The sequence below is a fragment of the Lissotriton helveticus genome, chromosome 8 (genome assembly GCF_964261635.1).
Source record: "Lissotriton helveticus chromosome 8, aLisHel1.1, whole genome shotgun sequence".
Classification (NCBI taxonomy): Eukaryota; Metazoa; Chordata; class Amphibia; order Caudata; family Salamandridae; genus Lissotriton; species Lissotriton helveticus.
The window spans coordinates 1108551176-1108576589 of record NC_136069.1 but is presented as its reverse complement, the minus strand read 5'-3'; the positions used below and the strand labels follow the sequence as shown (position 1 = coordinate 1108576589).

General features: G+C 42.6%; 1 protein-coding gene across 1 annotated transcript in view; it reads right to left on the bottom strand.

Moving 5' to 3' along the window:
• Window positions 1-25414, bottom strand: part of LOC144773129 (parapinopsin-like) — a 1885416-nt gene that overhangs the window by 1008168 nt on the left and 851834 nt on the right. Inside the window, exon 2 of the mRNA XM_078657990.1 lies at window positions 17925-18250. Within this exon, the coding sequence (XP_078514116.1) occupies window positions 17925-18250 (326 nt within the window). The remainder of the gene's footprint in view (window positions 1-17924; window positions 18251-25414) is intronic.

Genomic DNA, 25414 nt, shown 5'->3' with positions numbered 1-25414 from the left:
CGCCACACGGATTTCCTGCGCCAGGAGGCGCGTCAAAAGGACTCCAGCATCCGCGTCGCGGGATCGCACGCGGGTCGGCGCCGGGCTAAGCCCGGGCAAAGGGCGGGCCCTCAGAGGCCTAAGGGGGACGGGACGGGGCCGTTCACCTTGATTACGTGAGTCCAGGAAAATACGAGGTAAACCACATCTGCATTATTTCACCGTATTATCTATTGACTTTGCCTCTGTCCTAGGACTGACACCAGATTATGTCTTTCAAGGGGGATAACACTACAATGCCCATTGAAACCTTACAACCAGTAAACGTGGACCAAGCGCCTTCGTGGCTAGATGAGTTAAACTTCCTATGCAAAACCACACATGTTCTTGTGGATTCGCCGGTCCTTACTGAAAACTTTTGTGCATCACCCGAGGCTGCCAGCTCTTTGCAACCCCTCCCATTATCTAATGAAGATAACATCCAAAACATCCAAAGGCCCGTTAATCATAACTCCTTATCCGCTATAAGGAATTGTAACGGGGCAAATAACATGGGGAATCAACCTAAATTGTGCTTAAGCCCTACACTTCCTGCAAGCAACCTATCCATGATTCCGGAGACTGCGGAGAAACTAGTTGTTCTACCATCTTATTTTCAGAAGGATCTATTATCCCTTATTGATCATCTGGTCAGCTCTCTCATAACACCACTGTTAGACAAAATAACCACATTAGGGGATAGGCTGACGGGACTGGAAGAAACCATCAAGTCCACCAACTCCACCTTGCCAGCTAACAAAAGTACTGTAACACCCAAATGTCCTGATCCACCTTCCACCTCGAAAGACCCAAAGCCAACCACGCAAGTCAAAAGAGACTTAACCCAACCACAAGCCTCCAATGTACCAGCCCTAATACTTCGTAGACCCTCCTCTACACTTACTCTCTCGCAACCTGTTGCTCCTAGAGCACACTATAACAAAGTTACTTCCATCCACCTCCCCCCGGAGGCAGCTCCTTTTGTCTGTGTCCTCGCAGGAGTACCAGAACTTCCCCCAGGCAATATCGAGAGACAACACGACCTGCTGAACAAGGTCAAATTTTGGCTGACCACCAATAGACCCTTGCCACCCAACCTTGTGGGCACAATAATGAGTGTTAGAAGGGTGGGCTGGCTGGGTTCTCTCCAAAAAGATATTGTGGGTGACCTAATTCTTGTTAGATTCAGGCAGAGAAACATTGTCCCGTACCTGTGTACCTGCGCACCTCAAGTGGGAAACAGCCCAGTTTCCGTCTGGGACTTGCACGATTTCTACCCCAGAATGTCGTGGTACCCTAAATCCAGTCTAAAGGCAGGGTCCAACATGTTAATGGGAAGAAGTTTTCCTACTCATAATCGTCAGGAATCCTTGCTTTATAGTCCTAAGTACTGGAACTTTTATTAATTGTTGGTTGATCAAATCTTGACCTGTGTATAGTACATTACAATTAAGTAACTTATTTCCACGGGTTGGGTAAAAGTTTTTAACATGTAGATATTATGTATTATTGTATGTATGTTTTTATTTTTCACTGTTTTGAACTGTACGCTTTTATGATTTTTTGAATCAAAATCGAATAAAGCTGTATATTGATATTGATATTGAGTTGAGGGTGAATCCCAAGTTGCAATGCGTAGTCGGTGGGTGTCGGTGCTGCGCCCAGGGCAGATGGCCACCAGGAGTCGTCCCAGGCTGAGGGGGTGGAGTCGAGGATAAGGACCTCCGTCTTGTCCGAGTTCAGTTTCAGATGGCTGCTCTTCATCCATTCGGCGACGGCCTTCATTCCCTCGTGGAGGTTGGTTTTGGCAGTTCGTGGGTCTTTGGTGAGGGAGATGATCAGCTGTGTGTTGTCAGCGTAGGAAATGATGTTGAGGTCGTGCAGTCTGGCGACGAGGGTGAGCGAGGCCTTGTAGATGTTGAACAGGGTCGAGCTGTTCCTTGGGGAATGCCGCAGATGATCTGAAAGGCTTTGGATCGGAAGGGGGGCAGGCAGACGCTCTGTGTTCTGCTGGAGAGGAAGGAGGAGGTCCAGTTCAGAGCTTTGCCACGGATTCCTGAGTCGTGGAGGCATGAGCGTAGGGTGCGATGGCAGACCAATATTCAGTTTGTAATGCAAGTGGTAGTAACACTGACTTTCCCCTTAAACTTTGTGAAAGTATTGCTATTGTTATGTGTTTGAATAACCTTTTGAAGCTGAATGCAGATAAAACTGAGGTATTGGTTCTAGGGAACCATTCTCGGACGTATGTTTGTTTGTCACCGGCTCTTGGCCCACTCCAAAGCCCTGCTACTATGACCAGACTGTAAGTGGTAATAATCGTATGCCCTAGTATTAAAAATAAGACTTTTGGTGACATATTACTCCCTTTTGAAGGGAGAGGTGAGACTCTTAGAGCGCAGGATGCAACACATGAAAGTCAAACCTATTGGCACTACCAATGCTTGTTTTCTAATTCTGCTGCTTAGTTTTAAAAGAACATAGTGAAATATATATGCTGTGAATCATACATGGGCATAAGTGCTCTAAAATCACAAATTAATCCAATATCCATTAGGAAATAGATATTGCTACGTCAATAAGTTATACTCTTCCAACACATTTAGGGGTCCTCTTGTACCGCCTAAGCAATGGTGCATATCATATTCTTTTTTTATAGACCCCCAATTATTTCTCTTTACACTAGTAGCATGTGTTCTGTAGTCATACCTGCAGAGTCCATATATTTTAAGTACAATGAACACCTTCTGTACTTAATTATGTTACGTATTGAGAGACAAATAGTAATAGAGAGTGAGTGGGCTGTGTGTAAGCAGGCAAGGAACTCATGACGACTTATGTTTTCTTTTTTTTGGATTAGAGGTCATGCACCTTAACATGAATGAGGTCTGCAAACAAAAAATGAGGTAAAACACACGGCTTACAACATAATAACATTTAATTGGTGAAGCTACCTTTGCTCATTGAGGGGCTTATTTATTGCGCCACACATGCATCACTTTTTGTGATGCTCCAGTGGTGCAGGAGCCTGCTCCATGTTTACCAGGCAGCACCAAGCCACTTTTTTGGCTTAATGCTGTCTTGTAAATATTGTTCCCCTTGACACAGTTTTCTGCATTAAAGCGTCATGCAATGGGTGTTGCTGGGGGCGTTCTCAACAAGAGCATTGGCTTTCTGACACTGCCCCAGATTTATGGGAAACTGTAAGTCTGAGGAGGCGCCAAAAACATATGCTTCCCCAGGGGAGCATAGGGGAGGCACAAAAAGGAAAAATATCTTTATTTCTCCTCGTTTTTCCTTTTTCTGTGTGCTGCAATCTGCAAAACAGATAGAAAGAGGAAAAAACCTCTTGTGATTGTTTCTCTGCAGTAAGGTTTTCCTTACTGCACAAAAATATTCATCCCCGCAATGCAGGCACCCTTGCACCCAGGTGCACAGGTGCCTGCATTGCCGCACGGCAGCCCATTGTGTGCCATTACTGCGGAAAAGGACAGGAATGCGTCATACCTGATAGATAAGGCGCATTCCTGCTCTTTTCTTTTGCTGTAGGGCAGCGCAGCAGGAAGTTCCTCTGGTGCTGCCCTACAGCAAAAACTCATAAATGAGGCCCTTAAGTTTTTTCCACGTGGTAACTTGGTATTGGTGATGCATGCCTGCTATAGCTCAAACTCGTTAAATATTGGTGGTAAGGTCAGTCAGTCAGTCAATGAATTCTATTCATATGAATCACGGATGAAATAAACACAAATCTTAAAAAACATTCTAAAACCCGTTTGCTCTAATAAAATATACCATTCTTCATTGGCACCTCAATTGAGTGCCATTTTACAACTAATATGATTCCTTTTAAATTAATTACAACAAATAATCAGGCAAAGTCCAAAGCTAGGCTTTTAATATAATTTATTCACACAGTCAGACTTGGAAATTGCTGAAGTCAACTACAAAGTGTACATTTGTTAAAGCTCTTGAAGCTAAAAAAAAGTGACTCAATATTAGAAAATCCAGAAAAATCATTTTAATTTTGTTTCAAAATAACGTGAGCCAGCCAGACTACCAGTGATTTACGAAATGGCCGAGTTTAGAAGTCTATCAGATGGGCCTGTGACCTCCATGAAGATGAAAGAAACCCAGAAACCTAAAGACTATCACTTGTGAGTGTTCAGCCTAAATAAATAACCTCTGCTGTGGGACGAATGTGAACATTTTTAAAGGGTAGCATCAACCTGTAATTCCTTACCATACTGAGTAGGAGACAAACAGAGAAAATCTATCCTGAGGTTTGTCATGCCAATATTATAATGATGTGTCCCTAAGGAGATAGGTCTATATACGTGGTTGAAGCTAGACCTTATTTGAATATAGAATACACAAAAATGCCTAAACCACACTTACTTCAAACGAAAGCCTTTCAAGGGATGGAAAAATATTTATTCAATCCAAACCTGGCAACTTAATTTTTTGCCAATTATTTTATACTTCATCAAAAACTACTTATGCTTTAAACAACAGAAAAAAACACTGTACATTGAAATATTTTACACTTTTGTACATAGAGAGCTAAACAATATTTGAACAAATGTACCAACAACAAACATCGTACAAAGAAATAATTACATTACACCAAAAACACAAATACATACATTAATAATCAATGAATAAGAAAAATCTAGTGTATGGGGAATATTGTCAAATAAATGACAGTAATTCAATATTCACTGGACTCATGAGTCCAAGTTGTCTTTGCTAATGAAATTGTATTCCACCAAAAAAACTGCCGACGCGTTTCAAGGCCAGGACGAATGTCCCTGGTCTCTCATCCGGGCTTTTAATCTTTGTATCTGTAAGATGCAAAGGAGAAAAGCGATTTAATGTCTTGAACTAGTGATAGCCTCTAATATTCTTAGTCACGTGTATTGCTCATTAAAAGTAAGGAATCAGTACATACCAGGCTCTTTTTGTAGGGAGGGGGCGGTATGCTGGTAGGTTCTGGGGCAACGAGGGATTCAATCGTAATATTTTGGGAAATCTGATCAAACAAAGTCAGAGTATGTGTAAATCTAACATGTCGCAGCCTGTCTAGGATCTGCGGCGTCATGATAAATAATGGAAAAACTCTGACCTTCTGTTTGCCGTCTAGTGGCTAAATATCGGGGAAAGTGTGACCATCAACCAGTTTCCTGCAAGAAACATTCACAAAGTTGTGTGAATAAATGTCTAGCTGGGGAGGGTCCCTCATGTATGGAACATTAAAACGGGGCGCAATTGAAAGCATACCTTGTTAATGCTTCGTTTGCCCGTAAACTCGGTAATTCCTCCGCTCACTCGCACCTGGCAAGTAAAAAGAGAAGCTTGTAAAACTTCTTGCCGGTTTAATAATTCTCAATAAACGGGGGCGCTGGCGTGAGGGCCTCTACACGCACTTTCACTGCACTGGATTACTTGGAATTCCAATCGAGATGGCCGGCTGGCATCTAACCGCAATTTATGTAAATGCGGCCCAGATGCATTGTGGGCGTTGCAGTGTCTATTAGCATCATGAAACGCCTAAAAGCGTTGTGCTCGATGTAAACATTGTGAGGGTGGGGAGGCGGGGAATATGAAATCTATAGAAGCCCCGTATTCGATCAATAAATCTGAAAAACTATGCGGTTTCATTGATTTTGAACTCGCTTCGTGCCGCGGAATGTGCCTAACAATGGCAGGTGTTTTCAGGGTCAGTGTTTAGGAGTGTTATTTAAACACGTATGTCACACTATACCTGCGCCTTACTCATGGCTTGTTGTGACAAAAAAGGGGGGGGGGGCAGGAGCCCAGCTAGGAAATGTCCAAATGCTAACATACCCAGAATGCCTCGGTGCTGTGTTTTAGGGGGTGAATTTTGAAATGTGAGGAACATGGCCCACTGACTGTGCCTGGCAAGTCACAGACTGCATCAAGTCACTCCTAAAAGAAGGGGTGTTACAAGCGCTCTATTTCAGAAACATTGTTTAGCCCTGTCTGAGCGCTATTGACTTTCCTTTTAATCCGAGATCGATGTTGGCTGATTCAGTGATTGATCTGTTGGTTAGTCTTACCAACATAGATCTTCGAGCAGGGACACAGTATCGTGTACACCACATTCTTTGTCCTACAGTAAGAAAATTCAGTGTGTGACCATTTGGTCCCTTGATGGATGAACTCCTTACCCTCAATTGTATTCGGGCAAGCGACACAATTGCCACACGTGTGGTGGCCCTCGATAGGTTTGAGTTTCCATTGTGCCAGCAAGTCATTTTCTGGCTTTGGTATGGCAATGTCAGCTCTGACCAACTGCTGGCCAATGCTCTGATTCTTTTTATATGCGAAGATAGGCTTTGGAAAAGGACAATCAAGGCCTTCCAAAAGGTGCCAATTCTTCAGCACAGCCTGCCTTAGTTTGTGTGTGTCAGGGCAGAATGTCGTGACGCACGCAAGTTTCTCAAGCGGTGTGCGTTTTTTGGCTTGGAGTAAGCATTCCCGAGGCGTATATTTAGCTCGTTTGAAAGAATGCTTCAGGAGCTTTTTAGGATAGCCTCTTTGTTGCATGTCAGAGCAGAAATTACGGGCATGTTTTTCATAGTCATTCATGTCGGAGCAATTCCTCCGGATCCTAAGTAGTTGCCCATAAGGCAAATTAGCCTTGAGATTTCTTGGGTGTGCGCTTTTATGATGTAAGATGGTATTCCTATCTGTTGGCTTTTTAAAAAGAGATGTTTTGAGTTGTCCTTGGGCGCACGTGAGCTCGACATCCAGAAATGTCATGCGGCTGATGCTATGTTCAATGGAAAATTGCAACTACTTAGGATCCAGAGGAATTGCTCCGACATTAATGACTATGAAAAACATGCCCGCAATTTCTGCTCTGACATGCAACAAAGAGGCTATCCTAAAAAGCTCCTGAGCATTCTTTCAAACGAGCTAAATATACGCCTCGGGAATGCTTACTCCAAGCCAAAAAACGCACACCGCTTGAGAAACTTGTGTGCGTCACGACATTCTGCCCTGACACACACAAACTAAGGCAGGCCGTGCTGAAGAATTGGCACCTTTTGGAAGGCCTTGATTGTCCTTTTCCAAAGCCTATCTTCGCATATAAAAAGAATCAGAGCATTGGCCAGCAGTTGGTCAGAGCAGACATTGCCATACCAAAGCCAAAAAATGACTTGCTGGCACAATGGAAACTCAAACCTATCGAGGGCCACCACAAGTGTGGCAATTGTGTCGCTTGCCCGAATACAATTGAGGGTAAGGAGTTCATCCATCAAGGGACCAAATGGTCACACACTGAATTTTCTAACTGTAGGACAAAGAATGTGGTGTACGCGATACTGTGTCCCTGCTCGAAGATCTATGTTGGTAAGACTAACCAACAGATCAATCACCGAATCAGCCAACATCGATCTCGGATTAAAAGGAAAGTGACTACGGCTCCCATGGTTGAGCACTTTTTGGAAAAGGGCCATACCGAACATGACTTTAGATGGTCCATTTTGTATACAGTAAATTCTATAAACTGTGCCAAGATGTCGAGCGGATTCTGCTCCAAAAAGAGGCATATTTGATCCTGAAATTCAATAGGCTAAACAATCTTTCTGAAATAGGGCGCTTGTAACACCCCTTCTTTTAGGAGTGACTTGATGCAGTCTGTGACTCGCCAGGCACAGTCAGTGGGCCATGTTCCTCACATTTCAAAATTCACCCCCTAAAACACAGCACCGAGGCATTCTGGGTATGTTAGCATTTGAACATTTCCTAGCTGGGCTCCTCCCTCCCCCCCTTTTTTTGCCACAACAAGCCATGAGTAAGGCGCAGGTATAGTGTGACATACGTGTTTAAATAACACTTCTAAACACTGACCCTGAAAACACCTGCCATTGTTAGGCACATTCCGCGGCACGAAGCGAGTTCGTAATCAATGAAACCGCACAGTTTTACAGATTCATTGATCGAATACGGGGCTTCTATAGATTTCATATTCCCCGCCTCCCTACCCTCACAATGTTTACATCGAGCACGACGCTTTTAGGCATTTCATGATGCTAATAGACACTGCAACGCCCACAATGCATCTGGGCCACATTTACATAAATTGCGGTTAGATGCCAGCCGGCCACCTTGATTGGAATTCCGAGTAATCCAGTGCAGAGAAAGTGCGTGTAGAGAAGGTAAGAGGCCCTCACACCAGCGCCCCCGTTTATTGAGAATTATTAAACCGGCAAGAAGTTTTACAAGCTTCTCTTTTTACTTGCCAGGTGCGGGTGTGCGGAGGAATTACTGAGTTTATGGGCAAACGAAGCATTAACAAGGTATGCTTTCAATTGCGCCCCGTTTTAATTTTCCATGCGCGAGGGACCCTCCCCAGCTAGACATTTATTCACACAACTTTGTGAATGTTTCTTGCCGAAACTGGTTGATGGTCACACTTTCCCCGATATTTAGCCGCTAGACTGCAACCTGAAGGTCAGTGTTTTTCCATTATTTATCATGACGCCGCAGATCCTAGACAGGCTGCGACATGTTAGATTTACACTTACTCCGACTTTTTTTTATCAGATTGCCCAAAATATTACGATTGAATCCCTCGGTGCCCCAGAACCTACCAATATACCGCCTCCTCCCTACAAAAAGAGCCTGGTATGTACTGATTCCTTACTTTTAATGAGCAATACACGTGACTAAGAATATTAGAGGCTATCACTAGTTCAAGACATTAAATCGCTTTTCTCCTTTGCATCTTACAGATACAAAGATTAAAAGCCCTGATGAGAGACCAGGGACATTCGTCCTGGCCTTGAAACGCGTCGGCAGTTTTTTTGGTGGAATAAAATTTCATTAGCAAAGACAACTAGGACTCATGAGTCCAGTGAATATTGAATTACTGTCATTTATTTGACAATATTCCCCATGCACTAGATTTTTCTTATTCATTGATTATTAATGTATGTATTTGTGTTTTTGGTGTAATGTATTTATTTCTTTGTACGATGTTTGATGTTGGTACATTTGTTCAAATATTGTTTATCTCTCTTTGTACAAAAGTGTAAAATATTTCAATGTACAGTGTTTTTTTCTGTTGTTTAAAGCATAAGTAGTTTTTGATGAAGTATAAAATAATTGGCAAAAAATAAAGTTGCTAGGTTTGGATTGAATAAATATTTTTCCATCCCTTGAAAGGCTTTCGTTTGAAGTAAGTGTGCTTTAGGCATTTTTGTGTATTCAATATTATAATGATGTCTTGCTGAGAAAGGTCTATCTTTCCATTTGACAACAAATTCAACAAGATACCCTAGCAAAATGCAAAAACAGAAACCTAACACTTGGTCAAAAGAAATTAGAGACACCTAGGATTCAATTCTTCTCATGACAAAAAGATGGTAAGTTAATGTATAAAACATTTTCCTTCCATAGCTTAGCGAGGATAAAAGTAGACTTTGCAGAGCACATTTTTAAGGCAGAAAGAACTGCAAGGTTAAAATCCCATAAACCAGTATGTACATGATAAGGTCAGGCCAAGTACAGGTATGGCATATTTGAATGGCCCTGAGTGGTTTGATAAATCAGGAGGAATTCAAATTACTGCTTTGCATTACCCTGCCTCAGGGAGGTGTTCCATGAACGTTGCATGGGTCTTCCCACGCAACTTCAATGGATTGTTGACACATTCCTAGATGTGCCATTACTGGCAGACCTGGGAATGCACCAAAATGCTACGCCTTCCCAGGGGAGGTGCAATGAGGAGAACATTTCTCCTAGTTACTTACTCTTTCTATGTGTGCTAAATTTTCAGCACATATAGATAGATTAAAAGACCTTAGGGGATTGTTTTAGTGCAGCAAAGTGCCTGCATTGGCTCTAGGTAGTCATTTTGCGGCAACACTGGAAAAAGGCGGGAATGCGTAGTAATGTGATAAATATGATGCATTTATGCAGTTTGCCTGTAATGCATCGCAGCTAGGTGACTTGCTGAGCTGCGTTGTATTACTTTTGGATAAATATGGCCCTAATTTTGGGCAGCCGAATATGTGGGGACATATACAACCAAAACACAACCATCAAGTTACTACTACTGCTACAGGCATATTTTAGGCATGGATCACCCAGTTGTGGTTTTGTGTAGCGTAGGGTGGGAGCTCTGCTTACGTAGATTCAAATTACTAATAGAAAGAATAAGGGGAATAGGCATTTGGTCAGGAAAATATACAAACCTTACAATTATCACAAAAGGAAGGACATAAACACACCCTACACCATGTTTTTATTTCTTAACAATGCGAGAAGTTATGGAGCCAGGCAACAAACATCAGCCGCAATTGTGTTGTGTGTGATTGTGAGAGAGTTAGTGTGTGTGTGTGCATGTGTGTGTCTGTGTGTGCATTTGTGCATGTGTGTGTGGCCTTAGGTAGCCCAAGGGGCAGGGTGCCTTGTAATTTAAAGGTTGGACGTGTACTTTTAAGTTTGACATACATTCATTTTTCACTACTGTGAAGCCTACTCATCCCATTGGATAACTTTGGAAAATCCTTATTAGATTTAGTAAGCTGTAAGTTTCAATTGAGAGAAGGTAGCTATGTCATGTGTGGCATCTATGGAAATGTAATGATAAACCCTCTTTTATGGTAAAGTCAGATTTTTTATTACCATTTTGAAAATGCTACATTTAGAAAGTTGGAAAAACAACAAGGAGATGGATGGAATGCTCAAATTAACCTCATCCACTGGCAATCGCTTGGGGCTGCATTTCAATTAATCAGTTTTGCCCACAATGCCACCTCAGTTTGGACCTAGCCATATGCAAATCAGACTGTTTTGCATATGACTGGGTCCAAACTGAGGTAGCATGGTGAGAAAAAGAGCGATGGGTTTGAGTGCTACCCCGAGCAATTGCCAATGGTTAGACATATTGCAAGCAGCCTCCCATCACCTTTTGTGTGTTACATGTACCGCTCTAAGTGGCATGGGTATGCCCAGACATGGATCACATGCTCACTGTGTCACATGAACTAAGCTGCACCCGGCTGATGAGCCCATAACTAGAGCGAAACCTGTCCTGGATTGCTTGCATTCTGGTTCAGGGAGAACCTGGTTTGGCAGTTCAGGCTGGACTGTTCCCATGAGGAAGAGGGTCAAAACTAATTTGCATATGGCTGAGTCCAAAGTAAGGAGGCATAGTGAGCAAAAGAACGATTGGCTGGAGTGGTACCCCAAGCTATTGCCAGTAGTTAGACTTATCGTACGCAGCCTCCCATCCCATTTGTGTGTTACTTTTAGAAAGTTAAATTTTCCTTCCCTTTGTACCTGCATCCTGTTCGGGGTCAAATGACTGGGTGCAACTGGTAGTTACTCTTTGAGAATTCCTCCCAGACAGTCACACATAGAAGGATTAGATGTGCCTCATTGGGATATATGCTGGCAGTATGGGAGGGGGAGATCAGCACAGCCCCACTTGCAACTGTATAGTGTGTGTTCTGCCTTCACACAAAAGACCTAACACCTTCACATTGTTACTGCAGCCAGCTTGGAGCCAGGACGAGTGAGGCAGGAAGTTCCATGCACTTCAAAGAACCTTTCTAGAAGCCTCTCCGGCCTTCAAGAGGAAGGGCACCATGGGACTCTCAGGGGACTGCCTGCTGCTGTCACCTGTTGTGCACTCTGAAAGACTGTTTTGGTATTCCTGTAGGGACTGCTTTGATGGCTAGAGCCTGGCTTGAACTGTGAGGGCCTCATTTATGAGCACTTTTGCACCACTGGAACACCATTTTTTTAAGTTTCGGGGCGCAATGTGCCCCACATATTTGCAATGGAAACATAAAGCCATTTTCCATGGCCTTGTAAATATGTCCCCTTTTCCCGCAGAACACTGCATGAAAGGAGCGTTCCAAGAATGTTACTGTGGGTGTTCCCACGCAACACCCATGGAACCTGAAGCATTCCCAGATTTACCAGGGGTAGCGGTATGGAGGCGAATTGAGAGAAAATGTTTTCATTTCTCCATATTTTTTCCTTTTTCTGTCAGTTGCATTCTGCAGCAAACCTAGAAAGAGGAAATTGTCTGAATTGTTTGATTTTGTACAGGAAGGTGTCCTTTCCTGCAAAAAATCAATCAGCTCTACAATGCAGGCACCCTTGCACCATGGTGCTAGTAGGCCAGCGTTGGCACATGGCAGCCCATTGTGCTCCAGCACAGGTGAAAAGGAGAGAAATGCACTCCATCTCATAGATACAGCGCATTCCTGCCCTTTAGTTTTGATGTAGGGCAGTGCAGCATGATTCCGTGAAGTGCTGGCCTATGTCAAAACCTCATAAGTGAAGCCATCAATGGCCAGCCCAGCTGTTGAGTCCTGCATCTTCAACTGAACCTAGGGCTGGAACTAGAGTGACTACGAGGGCTGATTTGCTGGTCTCCTGTTTAGAACCACAGGGACGCAAAAGGCTCCCACCATCTTGAACCCGGACCTGGGCCTTGCCTAAATTATTCCTAAACCCTCAAGAGTTGTCCCACCTGTCCTGGACACTTGATTGTGGTGCTAAAGGTGACCAGATGGTACAATCCCAAAACAGAGGACTTGGAAAAATGTGGGCCAAAAACCGCTCTGAGAACCAGGAGGAGACCTGGCCCAACCTGCTCACCTATCCACCTGAGGTGCATCTGTGGTCAAATTGACTTTGTGCCTACTCCTGCTATAATCTTCTCCGCAGCAGCAAATTCTTTTCAGTGGTGCTTTGCCACAGGGGTATCTGGCCTCATGGAACCGTCTTCGGCTTCAACATCTGCCTCGTCCCACTGAAGATTTTTGACTTCTATTACTGAGACTACATCCAAAACATAGAAATATTCACCACAGCTTTGACCCAAGGCTATCCAACAACTATGCTCCCACATCAGACCCCTCCTGCTGCCTTGCCATGCTGCACTTTACCACCTTAGGCACTTTTTCTCAGAATTTCTGCTTAGTCCAAAGATTAGCAATGATCCGGCCCAATCCACTTCTGATATCCAAACCACACTCCATCATGATCAGCAATATTTTTTGACTTTGACACAGTCTTGCATGACTAGGTGTCTGCTGTTGGTGCTTCGACCTTTTTGGTGCTAGCTTTCATAAACAAATTTAAACATTCATAACTCCGGTTCCACTCATTTGTTCGTTTTGGTGTCAAATAATTTATTAACATTTACTCTATATTTCTAAATTGACTTGGGATTTTTCTTGTGTTGTGTTTTCACTTTATTACTGTTTGTGTGCATATAAATACTTTACACATTACCTCTAAATTAAGACTGACTGTTTTTTGTGCCAAGCTACCCAAGTTCAAGCACAGGTTCATTTAGTTCACCCTACAAATGATTGTGGCTGTTTCTTGGCTAGGGCTCACAAGCTAGTCAACCAACAGTCCAATTTCTCACAACTGGCCATGTGCAGTGAGTGACTTAATCCACAATTGTTGAAGCAGAATGGCTATGCCAGCCATGATTGACCCTCTACCACTCCATTGTCAACAAAAGAGCTCACAACATTCCAACACTCCAATTATCAGATACAAAAATGGACTGCATGTTGTCTGCCTCTTAGAAATGGTAAATAATTGGTTAATCGCAATTACCTCATTGAATGTTTCGGAAAGGTCCTGGAAAAGTACCAAGTTACATTAGCGGTATGCAAGTCAAATATTATACGTGGGCCAAGTGTAGTCTGGCACTGCGTAAAAGGAAGAATTTAAAATATGGTACCAGGACTGCACTAGCTGCTCTCCACTTCTGTATGTTGGAACCAGTGTGGAGTTCTTTTGTTCTTGTCTGGAGGGGACCTGACGTTTTATGCTGACTTTTAATAATTGGCGTTGGACCAAGACTGATTTGCTGCTGGCTGGCCTCAGTCTTAAGTGACATAGTGAGTGAGAAACAATGGAATGGTATGTGGTCTGAGTGACCACCAGTGGCAGTGAACCAATCAACACTTCCTTTTATCATTTTGATTTTTGTTGCATTAAATGGTAAGGTTACGCAGCACAATGGAACACCTTTCTGTGCTGCACTGCGTGACAGGGAAAGGTCTGGAATGCACTGTATTTAAGCAATATGGTGGATTCCTGTCCTTTCCCTTGCTCTCTAGCCCCTTTTGTTAGCCTAGCCCAAATGCAGGCATCCTTGCACCATGGTGCAAGGGTGCTTGTGTTGCAGAAAGGTTTGTTTTTGTACAGGAAGGCGCACCTTCCTGCCCAAAAACAATCCTGGGAGGCATATCCCTCTTTTTATGTGTGCTGCAGAATGCAGCACACATAGAAAGAGGAAGAAGCTAATAGAAATAGTTATTTCTCCTCGATAGGGAAGAAATTACCTCACATACCATATCCCATAGATACAGTTGCACATTCAATGTCAGGCACACCAGTGTAGCAAGGGAATGCTTTTTTGTATTAAACACTGACTAAGCAGGGGCAGCAAAATCAAATTCAGCTTCAACAATCAATGCACTATCTTTTTTTGCAATACTAGTTAATTCCTAATTTGCAAATAGAAAAATATAATTATACTTCAGAGATACCTAATAGATGGGAAGGTAGTTATTGCCTTTATAGGCTTCTGTGAGAAGATCAGAATAACCCTTAGCAAGCCCCACACACCCATGCAACAATGTCCAGAGTGATTTGACCATGCATGGTCACTTGCTAAGCGATCATTACGTAGAGCCCTGTCTAAGAACCCTAGAGATCATGCAGAGGTGGCCCCCATGAAGAAAGATTACAAAATTGTGGTTTCTCAGAGAGGAAATAAGGTTATCTCTCAGCAGTGGCAGGTCTTATCTGATAAGGCTTACACAAAGGACAGTAACCTATTCTGGAAAGCGGTAGCAAGCATGCACTCTCTTGAGTCATCAACCACTATTTGCTGCCACATAGAGCGCGATTCGTGGGTGGACTATTATTCCAAAATATACTCAGATAGTGGCGTGAAATCTTTGTCTTTACTAGACCAAGTTCCTATTTCTTATAACATTCTAAATTTTACAATTGATGAAGTTACAGCAGTGATTGTACAGAGTGCAGGGGGTTATTCACCGGCCCCAATGGAGTTCCCATCGACCTAATAAATTATAAGTTGACCATATGAGCTCCTCTACTGACAAGTGTTTTAGCAATATGATATCCTCCACCATACCAAGTTCTTGGGTGAATTTTATCACAGTTCCCATTTTTTTTTAAAAAGAGATCGGGCCAAGATTAACTGCTACCGCCCAATTTCTTTAATTGACATACCGGCCAAGGTTTTTAGTCGTGCCCTTTATAATAGGATTCAGGATTGGGTACGTGAAAAGAATATCCTGGATTCCTGCCAATATGGCTTTCAGGCTGGTCTTGAAGTGGTGGAGCTGTGTTTGAACTTAAATTTGGTAATTGGCAAGTATACAGTAGCCAAACAGTCCAAATTGTATCTAGGCTTCATGGATTTATCCATGTCCTTCGATTGTGTAACTTGAAACAAGCTCTGGCAGCATCTCCAAGATATTAGACTGGATGGGACTCTAATACTGCAGCAATGGTACGTAATGGACAAAAAGGTGAACTGCAAGACATTATTGAGACCCATCGAGGAGTGCTGCAAGGTTGTGTTCTTGCTACTATAATATTTATTTATATTCTTTAATTTAACAACCTGAATACTCTGTTAGAAGCCAGCATCCTAGATGGCCCAAAAGTAAATGGCATTCCACTCCCCCCACTTCTGTATGCAGACGATGCAATCTTAGTGACCCAAACACCAAAAGCTTTAAGAATTGTGGGTCACACTTTTGTGACATTTATGTCAAACTTGGATCTTTGAACCAATTTAGGTAAATCTTATATAATGGCATGTGGGACCAAAAGACGTGTGGATCTTAGAATAAAATGCCTTAGAAAGCTCAAAAATGTTCCCATACTTGGGGGTAACGTTTAGCATGACAAGATCCTGGGAAGCACATGTCCAGCAAAATAGGGCAAAATTGGTTGGATCCTTTGGTTCACAATGCTCCCCCATAGCTTTTTATGGGGCGGGCATTTGGGGTTGAGCTGATTGTACACCATTACAGAGGGAGGAAAATAATTTTTGTAGGAGTCTTTTGGCTATCCCAGGATCCTCATCAAATTTTATTTGTCAAAGTGAACTGTGACTTACTTATTTGAGTAACTATATATGAATCAAACCACCTATGCTGTGGCTTCTATCTGGTGCAATGAGGATGACCCGTTATCAAGGGCCATAATTATTGACTGTCTGAATTGTGACAAAGGTATGCCAGTCCCAAGGTTGTCCTACGTGAAAACCTCCTTCGATGAGGTATGCCTATCACATGCCTTTTTGACACCATCTCATGTGCATCTATCAATAAAAGACACAATTCATAATTGTAAATAGCACAATTGCATGACAAGAGGGTGATGGAAGAATCTCAGAAAGCAACCATTGGAAAATATCTGTCCCTGAACACGGAGGTTATATCAGACAGTTATATATGGAAAACAAGGAGGACTTAGGAGTGCTCTCTATTATTTAGGTTCATGGTGGACAAGGTAAAATATTTACTCTGCTTTTCAAAAGGGTATCAGACCAACTTAGATGCGACTGTATGCCGGTGTAGTAATAGTGATACTCAGGTCAGGTCATTACGTCTTTATTTCGAAATAAAATTCATAAAAGACAAGCATACAATACATGAGATGTTAATAAAAACAGCATTCATAAACCCATTAAAAAAAATATTAAACAGTTGATAAAGACTTTACAGTAAAAATACCTTCGGACATTATCATTTATAAAATATTCAGATTCCTAATACGGATCAGCCCCGCCCTGCCTAGGAACTTGGCCCCACTAACCACAACAAACTCAGACCTGATAGTACGAAAAATCCTCAGGGCTTCAAGGTATCCCCTACTATCCAGTCTACTACATAAGGGTTTGAGCCATTTTAATCGTGGGGCTCGATAGGCTGGGTAGGCAAAGAAAAAATGACCAATACTTTCCAAATGGTCCGGACACCAAGGACATTTGTTATTAACATTCCCCGCCCACTTAACAGTAAATGAATTGATGGGGAGTGATACTCAGACCATGATTTGCTTCCTCTTTTTCTGCAAATTCTATGTATTATATACTAAAGGTTTTTTGGTTCCATTAATGATGAAACTTGAGACATTGTGTCCATACTTTTTTTACATTACAATGCCTTCCAGATTATGAAATGTGTTGTTTTCGCTTGCTTTCTCTGTGCTGCTGTCCAATCATGTAGAACTATGCACTTTACTTAAAACATGTGATGCTACTTGTCTAGGTAGGGGTCATTATTTAGAAATGAATCATGCATCTTACTTATTTTTTATATATACAGGTTTAACATTTAGTTTCACAAAAGTTATTTTTTTACCATTTAAAAATGATGAATGTTTCTTCAAACCTTTCGTATGTTTTATCTCTCTTTTACTCCATGGTTGCACGATTAAATTACTCTGAAATTAATTGATCAGAACACGGGAGAGTATCATCAGGTAAAAACAACCATTAACATAGCGGGCCACAAAGTAGGTTTTTGTTGCTAGGTTTACACAGCCTGTGTTGCTACATTCAAATTTCTATGTTCAGCCAATTGAACTGGGTATTGAGACATGTGATTTTGTTTTAAAATTTAACATTTTAAATTGTAATATATTAACTGTGTTTTTTTATTGTGTACTTTTATGGTTTTCTATGTGTGAATCTAATACAGATTAATAATAATAATATTAATACCTAATAGAGCTTTTTGTGCATTAGTGCATGAAGGAGCACTGGTGTGGCATGCAGTTAGTTTATTGCACAGTTGAGCGTACATCGCTTTTGCACGGAGCTAATGATAAATTAAATGTTGTACCTGCTTAACCGCATACATAAGTCGTCCGTAGCAGTATATCATGACCATTACTGGGATGACCAGGCAGAAAATGAAGAGGCAGATAATATAGGATACAGAGTCTGGAGTTTCAGAGGTCCACCGCACAGAGCAACTTGTCCCTGCCCCTTCGACATCATATCTGCTCCAACCCAGCAGAGGCGGCACCGTCCAGATCAGAGAGTAGAGCCAAGAGCCGCTAACTGCCAAAAACGCCTTCCTGAAGTCGGGGCCTCGTCGGTTACACAAGGTGAGGGTGCTGTATCGCTCGTACGACAGGATAGCCAAAGAGATCAGCGAAACAATGCCTGTAACAAACGAAACTGCTTTATTATCTATTTTACTCTGCTTTGTATTTTCCTACAGTGCTCTCAAAATATACTAGAAGAAATCACAAAAAATATTCACTGAAAGAAGTGTCCATAATATATTATTATCTAAGTTGTACTGTAGCAAGGACACAAAGTAGCAAGACTGCGCACAGGGCTCTTCAAAGGACACACAGTAGCAAGAACACAAACACACACGGCCCTTCAAAGGACACACTGTAGCAAGAACGCACACAAGGCCCTTCAAAGGGCACACAGTGCAAGAACTCACCACAGCCCTTCTAAGGACACACAAGGGAGAGATTTACTAAGATTTTGTGCTATGTTTATATCACAAAAGTGAAGCAATAGGTGTGTAAAATCTTTTTTCACTAATTTACTTTACAGCGCTAAACTTGTTTAGTGCTGGAAATAATGTAACAGTAATGCGTTCTCATGCAACCACCCAAGGTTTTTCACCCTAAACCCAATTTACTAAATATAGTAGATTGAGTTTAGCATGAGAAAACTGTGCCCTTTTAAACTAGGCACAAGAAAGGAGAAATGCTTTAATTTCTCCTTCCTTTTTCGACTTTGCATGCGTGCTGCACTGTGCAGCACACATACAAAGTGGGAAAATCTTTGCCTCGTATCTAGGTATAGCATTTTATTCAAGAAGGGTACGCTTCCCGTCCAAACCTAAGCTCGACTCACATAGCGTTAGGGTGTGTGCGTGGTGCAAAGCAACTGTAATCAGCCCCAGCACAAGGGAAAGGGGTCAAGAGAGCCATATCTTTGAAAATATGGCGCTCTCCTGCTCCTTCCCTGTCGTGCAACTCAGCGCAGCCCCGCGGGGGCTACGCTGAGTTGCGTGGAGATGTGGAGATGTGATAAATCTCCCCCACAGTAGCAAGGGCGCAAACACAGCCCTTCAAAAGACATAAAGTAGCGAGAACGCCCCACAGCCATTCTAAGGTCACACACTACCCAAAGCATGTATTTTAATTAGAGTTGCGCTCAGTTGCCCAATTGCTGTTGCCTGTATTTGTATGGAGCTAACCACCCTTAAATTGGCATCATAGTAGATTCCCTAGCTGGCCTTTCTTTTGAGCAGCTCTTTTAAGGCCATCAGTCGAGCTGAAAGAGTCATTATTTGTAGTGGCTTTTACTCGGTGTTTAGTTTTGTGCGATTACTAGAGTCTGCTCATTGATAGGTTTGGAAACGGTCTCTGTGAGTTGGTGTAAAAATAAAATGAGTTAAAACTCTTCTGTGTTTTATGTGCAGTTGTGGGTGTGCTGAAGGCATTACAATTGGTTCATCCAATGCAAGCTCAGTTTCCAGAGTAAATTGCTTTTGATACAAAACCACAATCTTCTTTAATGTGTTATGATTGTTCTTGTGCTCCTGGTGGTGTGTTATGTTTCTGCTGGTATTATCTGCAGGACATTGCATTGTACATAATCGAGAAAGTACCATATACATCAATATTTGTTTTTTAGAAATATTACCTCCTTGTCAAATTACTTTTGCCGTATTCGTTGATAGTGTTTTGCTTAATAGCAACTGAACCCTCACTGAGCAAATGATAATATCAAGCAATGGTCACATCAAGATAAAGCAGCCAAAAGATAGGTTATGCATCTTTGGAGGCATACAAATGCTAAACCATATGCATTAGAGCTAAAGCTGGAAGAAAGAAGAACCTGTGTTTCTGTTCAGTGTGAGAAGCTTTGAAAACAATACCATCAATCTTGTTATATCCCCTCATGCATAAAAGCACAGATTCTTTTTTTAGATTTTGTTGCTGCATAACAAAAACTGTTTTTATACAAAACCAGTTGTCCATGTGCCCTTCTTTTTTTCTGCCAAAAACGTTAATATTTCACATAAACTTAGCATACTATAAATCCGTGTTAACAAGACAATAAAAACGGATGAAAAACTACAAATTAACTAAAAATTGTGAGAAAAACAAAGCGGCATATTACCAACAACTAGCGATAATTATCGCTGTGTTGGCTTAGCGGCAATATTTCTATAGCCGCCCTTCACCTGTTTTTATCGCTGAGATACCTTGCTATTAGCAAGGTTTATCTCCGGAGCGATAAAAAAAAGGCAAAATGCGTGAATATCGCTGTCAATACAGCGATATTCAGGCATTACCGTGACAATGCTCTTAGCCATGTTATCCACCTCTCATTGGATAACATGGCTAAGAACTGGTCAGGGCAGGCGTTAGCTTTTGGAGATATTCGCGCTTAGCGCGAATATTTCCAAAACAACGCCTGTGTCGATCATAGGAGATAGCGATGTTAGCGACTGTTTTCAGTCGCTAACATCTTGGCAAGCCCACTTTGCATGTCATTAGTGATAATTATCGCTGACATGCAAAGTGGGCCCCTAAATGCCCGCCATCGCCTACAAGCTGTCGCTAACTGGCGTTAGCGACAGCTTGGTAATATGGCGATAAAATGATCGCCGCATTAGCAGGAAAAAGTCCCGCTAATGCGGCGATAATGGCCCTTGGTAATATACCCCAAAATTATTATTAAACATGCTATCAAATAAAATCAGAAAGTGATGCAAAGAAGTACAAAAAATACTAATTTGCAAAATACGAATTATATTAAAACCAATCAGGACAATGCCAAAGAAGAAATTATCAAAAATATAGAGATGACAACCATACCGAAATACTCTTCACAAAGACCAGTAAAAAAGAGTCCATCATCTGAATAGCGCTGAAACTTTCAAAAGTATTTATTCCAAATATGGGCAACAATTCCGTCAAGTTTCTGCATGTAGCTTGATTGGAAACATTGTTATACGTCAAATGGCAGCCCACATGTGTTTTGGCACAACAGCGACTTTTGGAAGCTCATGGTTCAACGTCCTCTCTTCAATTTTTGAATATATCAAGAGTCCATTCTGGAAATCAAGTTCTGACTAAATACATAAGTGTAATTGTCATCTAAGTCTGAATTAGCTGCAAAATCCTCACATCATACATCATTTGTAATAAGCAGGGACATCAAAGTACTGAGCTTCTGTCTCATAAATTGTGCACTACAAATGTTAGTATTCTGATGATTATATAGGTTGCCATGACAAGTCTCCAACTGTGTGTATGTCGCACATTCAGGTATGCATGTAAAATTGCCATGTAGAAGTTGAACCATGAGTCTTGAAAAAGTTGCTGTTGTGACGAAACACGTGTCGGCAGCCACAAACACAGGAAGATTAAGTTAAGAAGTCAATGCTGAGATCTGTCAGTAAATGTTTGGGCATGGGGCTACTTCCTGACAGGGTGACTTTGCCTTTCATCTTTCTGAAGTCTGCAAATTGCTTACAAATACATTAGGATATTAGAGACACCTTTTAATTACAGTGTGCAAAATAGCGAACTGTGGAATCCAGCTCTGTGTGAAAAGCAAGTTACCATTATAATCCTGCAACTGTATCTACTGTTTGATAGATCTGTGTTAAAATAGAAAGTGCAGAGTGGACAGGGCAGGACGTGAACAGGCTTCTGGATCAGTACAATATCTGAGGCTCACAGCCCTTGTCTGCACCGCAGCACACCGTTAAAAGGGCTTTTGCACCCTATTACAATTAGTGCTCTCTCCCCAGCACAGCCGTGACCTTGTGCCTTCCCTGGGAGCAGTACAATTATATGCAGGACATTCTGTCCATGACTTCAACATGGTGCACTAACATTAAACTATATCTGCTGGGCACAGACCAGGCCAGTGCATCCTATTAAAGTTAATGTGCTTCCCCAAGTACAGCTGTGCACTTGAGCCTATCTGGGGGTAAGAGAACTAGTGAAAGACAGACCGACTATTTAAAGCAGCAAGTCCTATTTTCCTTAACAGGCAGCAATGAACCCTGCCTTTCAAAGAGAGCCAGAGATCTCCCAGCAGGCAGGTGCCGTGAATGACTGCACCTTCCTACAGTGGGATGTCTGCTGGATCCATGGGGTTCCCTTTTCCTGCTTTCAGGAGGCCTCCTCATCCGGTGCACTGGCTGTGAGCCACCTCATACAGGTGCTTCTTAAGGATTTTGGGGGCCCAGGGTCGAACGAATTTTGGGGACCCCTGTTCAGAACAGCCCTGAATTTTTGATCCAGTTTCAGCTCTTTCGTGCCTTCTTTTGCCAGGTAACTGACAGTACAATTGCACACTGCTCCAAATTCTAAATGTGTTTACATTTAAGAGTTAGGAATAGTGACCTCTGTTTTCAATATTGTAACACAGCAGCAGCTCACCAATATTCCTGCAAATAATCTCTGACATATGAATATGTGCAGTCTTCTTTTATCTAATAGAATTAAATGTAAATGCAATATTTATCTGCAAAATGTCTGTAAAAGACTCTCACACTTTACCCACTTTAAAAATAAATTAAAGGAAAACTGTATTTAACACAATCTGTTTAAGAAATATCCAAGGTCATCAGGGCACGACTCTTTGCAGAATAGAGCTGGCTCTAACAGGGGGCCTCCTGAAAGGCTGGAGCCCTGGACCAGAGCTCACTGGGCCCCTACCTTCACCTGTTTGTTGCATGAGTCAGCAATGGCTGTAGCGAGCACTACCGCCGTAGTACTGCGCACGTCCGTTGGCCGACGCGGCCCCACCAGCACACGGCAACGTCCTCACCGCGGCGGATTCTACGCGGCACTTAAGTGGTTAAAACATCTCTGATTCCTCGTAAACAGAGCACAATAAGTGCATCACTGCCTGCTCCTTCGGTTCTGTGCCTGCATGTACACCCCAATGCAAATGAAGAGAATGCCATCTGGGACTGTACCAGTCCTAAATCCATTTGAGCCCCATTCTGTAATACTACAGTGCCCTACCACTTTCCATAATACAACCCTTGGTGTGTCTATCAGAGGCAGTAAACGTGTTACACAATGAGGGGCTCATTTATGAGCCCTTGTGATGCTTTTGCGACACTGGTGCATCACTTTTTGTGAAGCACCGGCGGCGTAAAAAATGTGCCATGTTGCGCCCTATTTACAAAGTGACGCATATAGGCAGATGCGTCACTTTGTAAACCCTTGCACCACATTATACCTGCATCAGGTATAATGTATGCAGAGTGGGTGTTCCCCTGCATCCAAGCCTCGTAGAAGTGGCGCATTGAAATCTATGAGATTTCAGTGCACCACTTGTAGGATGCTACTGCGTCAATATCTTACGCCTGCCTCATGGCAGGCGTAAGACTGACACAGGCCCTTTCACATGGGGCTTGTCCCATGTGAAAGGAACATTGCTGCAGTTGCGTCACTCTTCTGACACAACTCCAGCAATGCAACATGATGCTTCATACAGTAAATATGATGCATCCATCATGGCACAAGGTGGACATACTGAGAAGTGAGGCATCACTGTTTTCGCACAGCAACATGTCACTTCTCATAAATAAGGCCCTGAGGGGCATATTACCATCAACTATCAATATTTATCGCTAAATGCGCTTAGCGACTTTTTTTATCGCTGCCTATCGCTGGATATTTTAGCAGAGAAAACATGCTATTAGCAAAGTTTTTCTCCATAGCGCTAAAATATCCAGCGATAGTGGCGTAATGCGAGAATATCGCTGAGAATATAGAGATATTCTCGCATTAGCGACGAAATGCTCTTAGCCATGTTATCCACCTCCCATTGGATAACATGGCTAAGAACTGGTCAGAGCAGGCGTTAGTTTTTGGCGATAGCGGGAATATTTCCATCGCTAGCCTTGTGAATAGGCAATAGCGACGATATCGGCTGCTTTCAGTCGCTAACGGGTTGGGTACGCCCACTTTGCATGTCATTAGCGATAAATATCGCTGACATGCAAAGCGGGCCCCAAACTGCTCGCTATCGCCTTCAAGCTGTCGCTAACTACTGTTAGGGACAGCTTGATAATAGGGCAATAGAATTTTCGCCGCTTAGCGGCCGAAAACGGCCGCTAAACCGGCAAAAAGTGCCTATCACCTCCCTTGATAATATGCCCCTGAATACTCAGAATTACCAGGAAAAAACCTCCAATGAAGAATTCTCATACAATGATTTCTGTACTGCCCTGCAGCTGAAGCCTCTTTTTCCTGCCAGCAATATGACTGGCAAGGCAATCCGGAATAATGTGAAGGTTTACTTATTCATTTTATATTACAATTTGTATTATTTTTGTGTATTTCAGATAGGGGTAAAACAGCGCCACAGCGACAAAGAGCCACGAGAGGAAACAGCCTATCAGAAGAGATTTTTTTAAGAGCTGAGATGCCAGGTGATTTTCACTGTTTTCCAGCTTGAAAATCATTGTTAGTAAAGACAGGAGCTTGATAACCAAATGAGCGCTCACCCCTGCATAATCTCCTGAGGCGTGTGACGCAAAGTCGACACAGATTTGCTGCGTTCAGTGATCTGCCTGGAATATTAAGCTGAAGAAGGCTAGATAAATAAGATTTTAATCAGCAAAAGGCGGTGAGTCATACCAGAACTTTTAAAATGTGCCCTCTTCAGTGCTTAATTTGTAAAAGAACAAGTGCCGTTGCCCGAAGCTGCTACTCAGAAGTCCGCGGCCAGTACAATTAACCACTTCGACGCTGATGACGAGCTCAGCTCGTCATGAGGTACACCTCTCGTACGCTCATGACGAGCTGAGCTCGTCATGAACCGCGGGATTCCGCAATCTTCAGCGCACAGCGGGAAACCGCTTAGCGCGGATGCGGTTAAACGTTAGTGTGACAAATACCAGTGCTGGTAGAGTAGAGTAGAATCCACCTCGCACCACATACTGCCTCTTCAATCCACTATCAGATTCTCCCTTCAGTTTTATCTCACTCGTGCACTTTACTACTTTTTCCCCTTTCCAACATTTTTTCCATCTTTGACTTTGTCCAGGCCTATAAGTGGGCCGGGTCTCACCAGTGCTGAGCACCGGCAGTTTTTTGAAGGGAGCCTCGAAACAGGTCTCTATCGGGCTCTGTTTTGTGCCCTGGAACAGGTGGTCCATTTTCTTCCAGACTGCAGTGACAGCAGGCACATCGATGTGCGCTGCTCACACTGCTCACTTCTCACTAGTGGAGAAGTTACGGCATGACGTCATGCCAGGTGAGCATTGTAGGGAAAGGGAAATCCTTTAAAGAGAGTCATTTTCTCTCTGGATTTCCC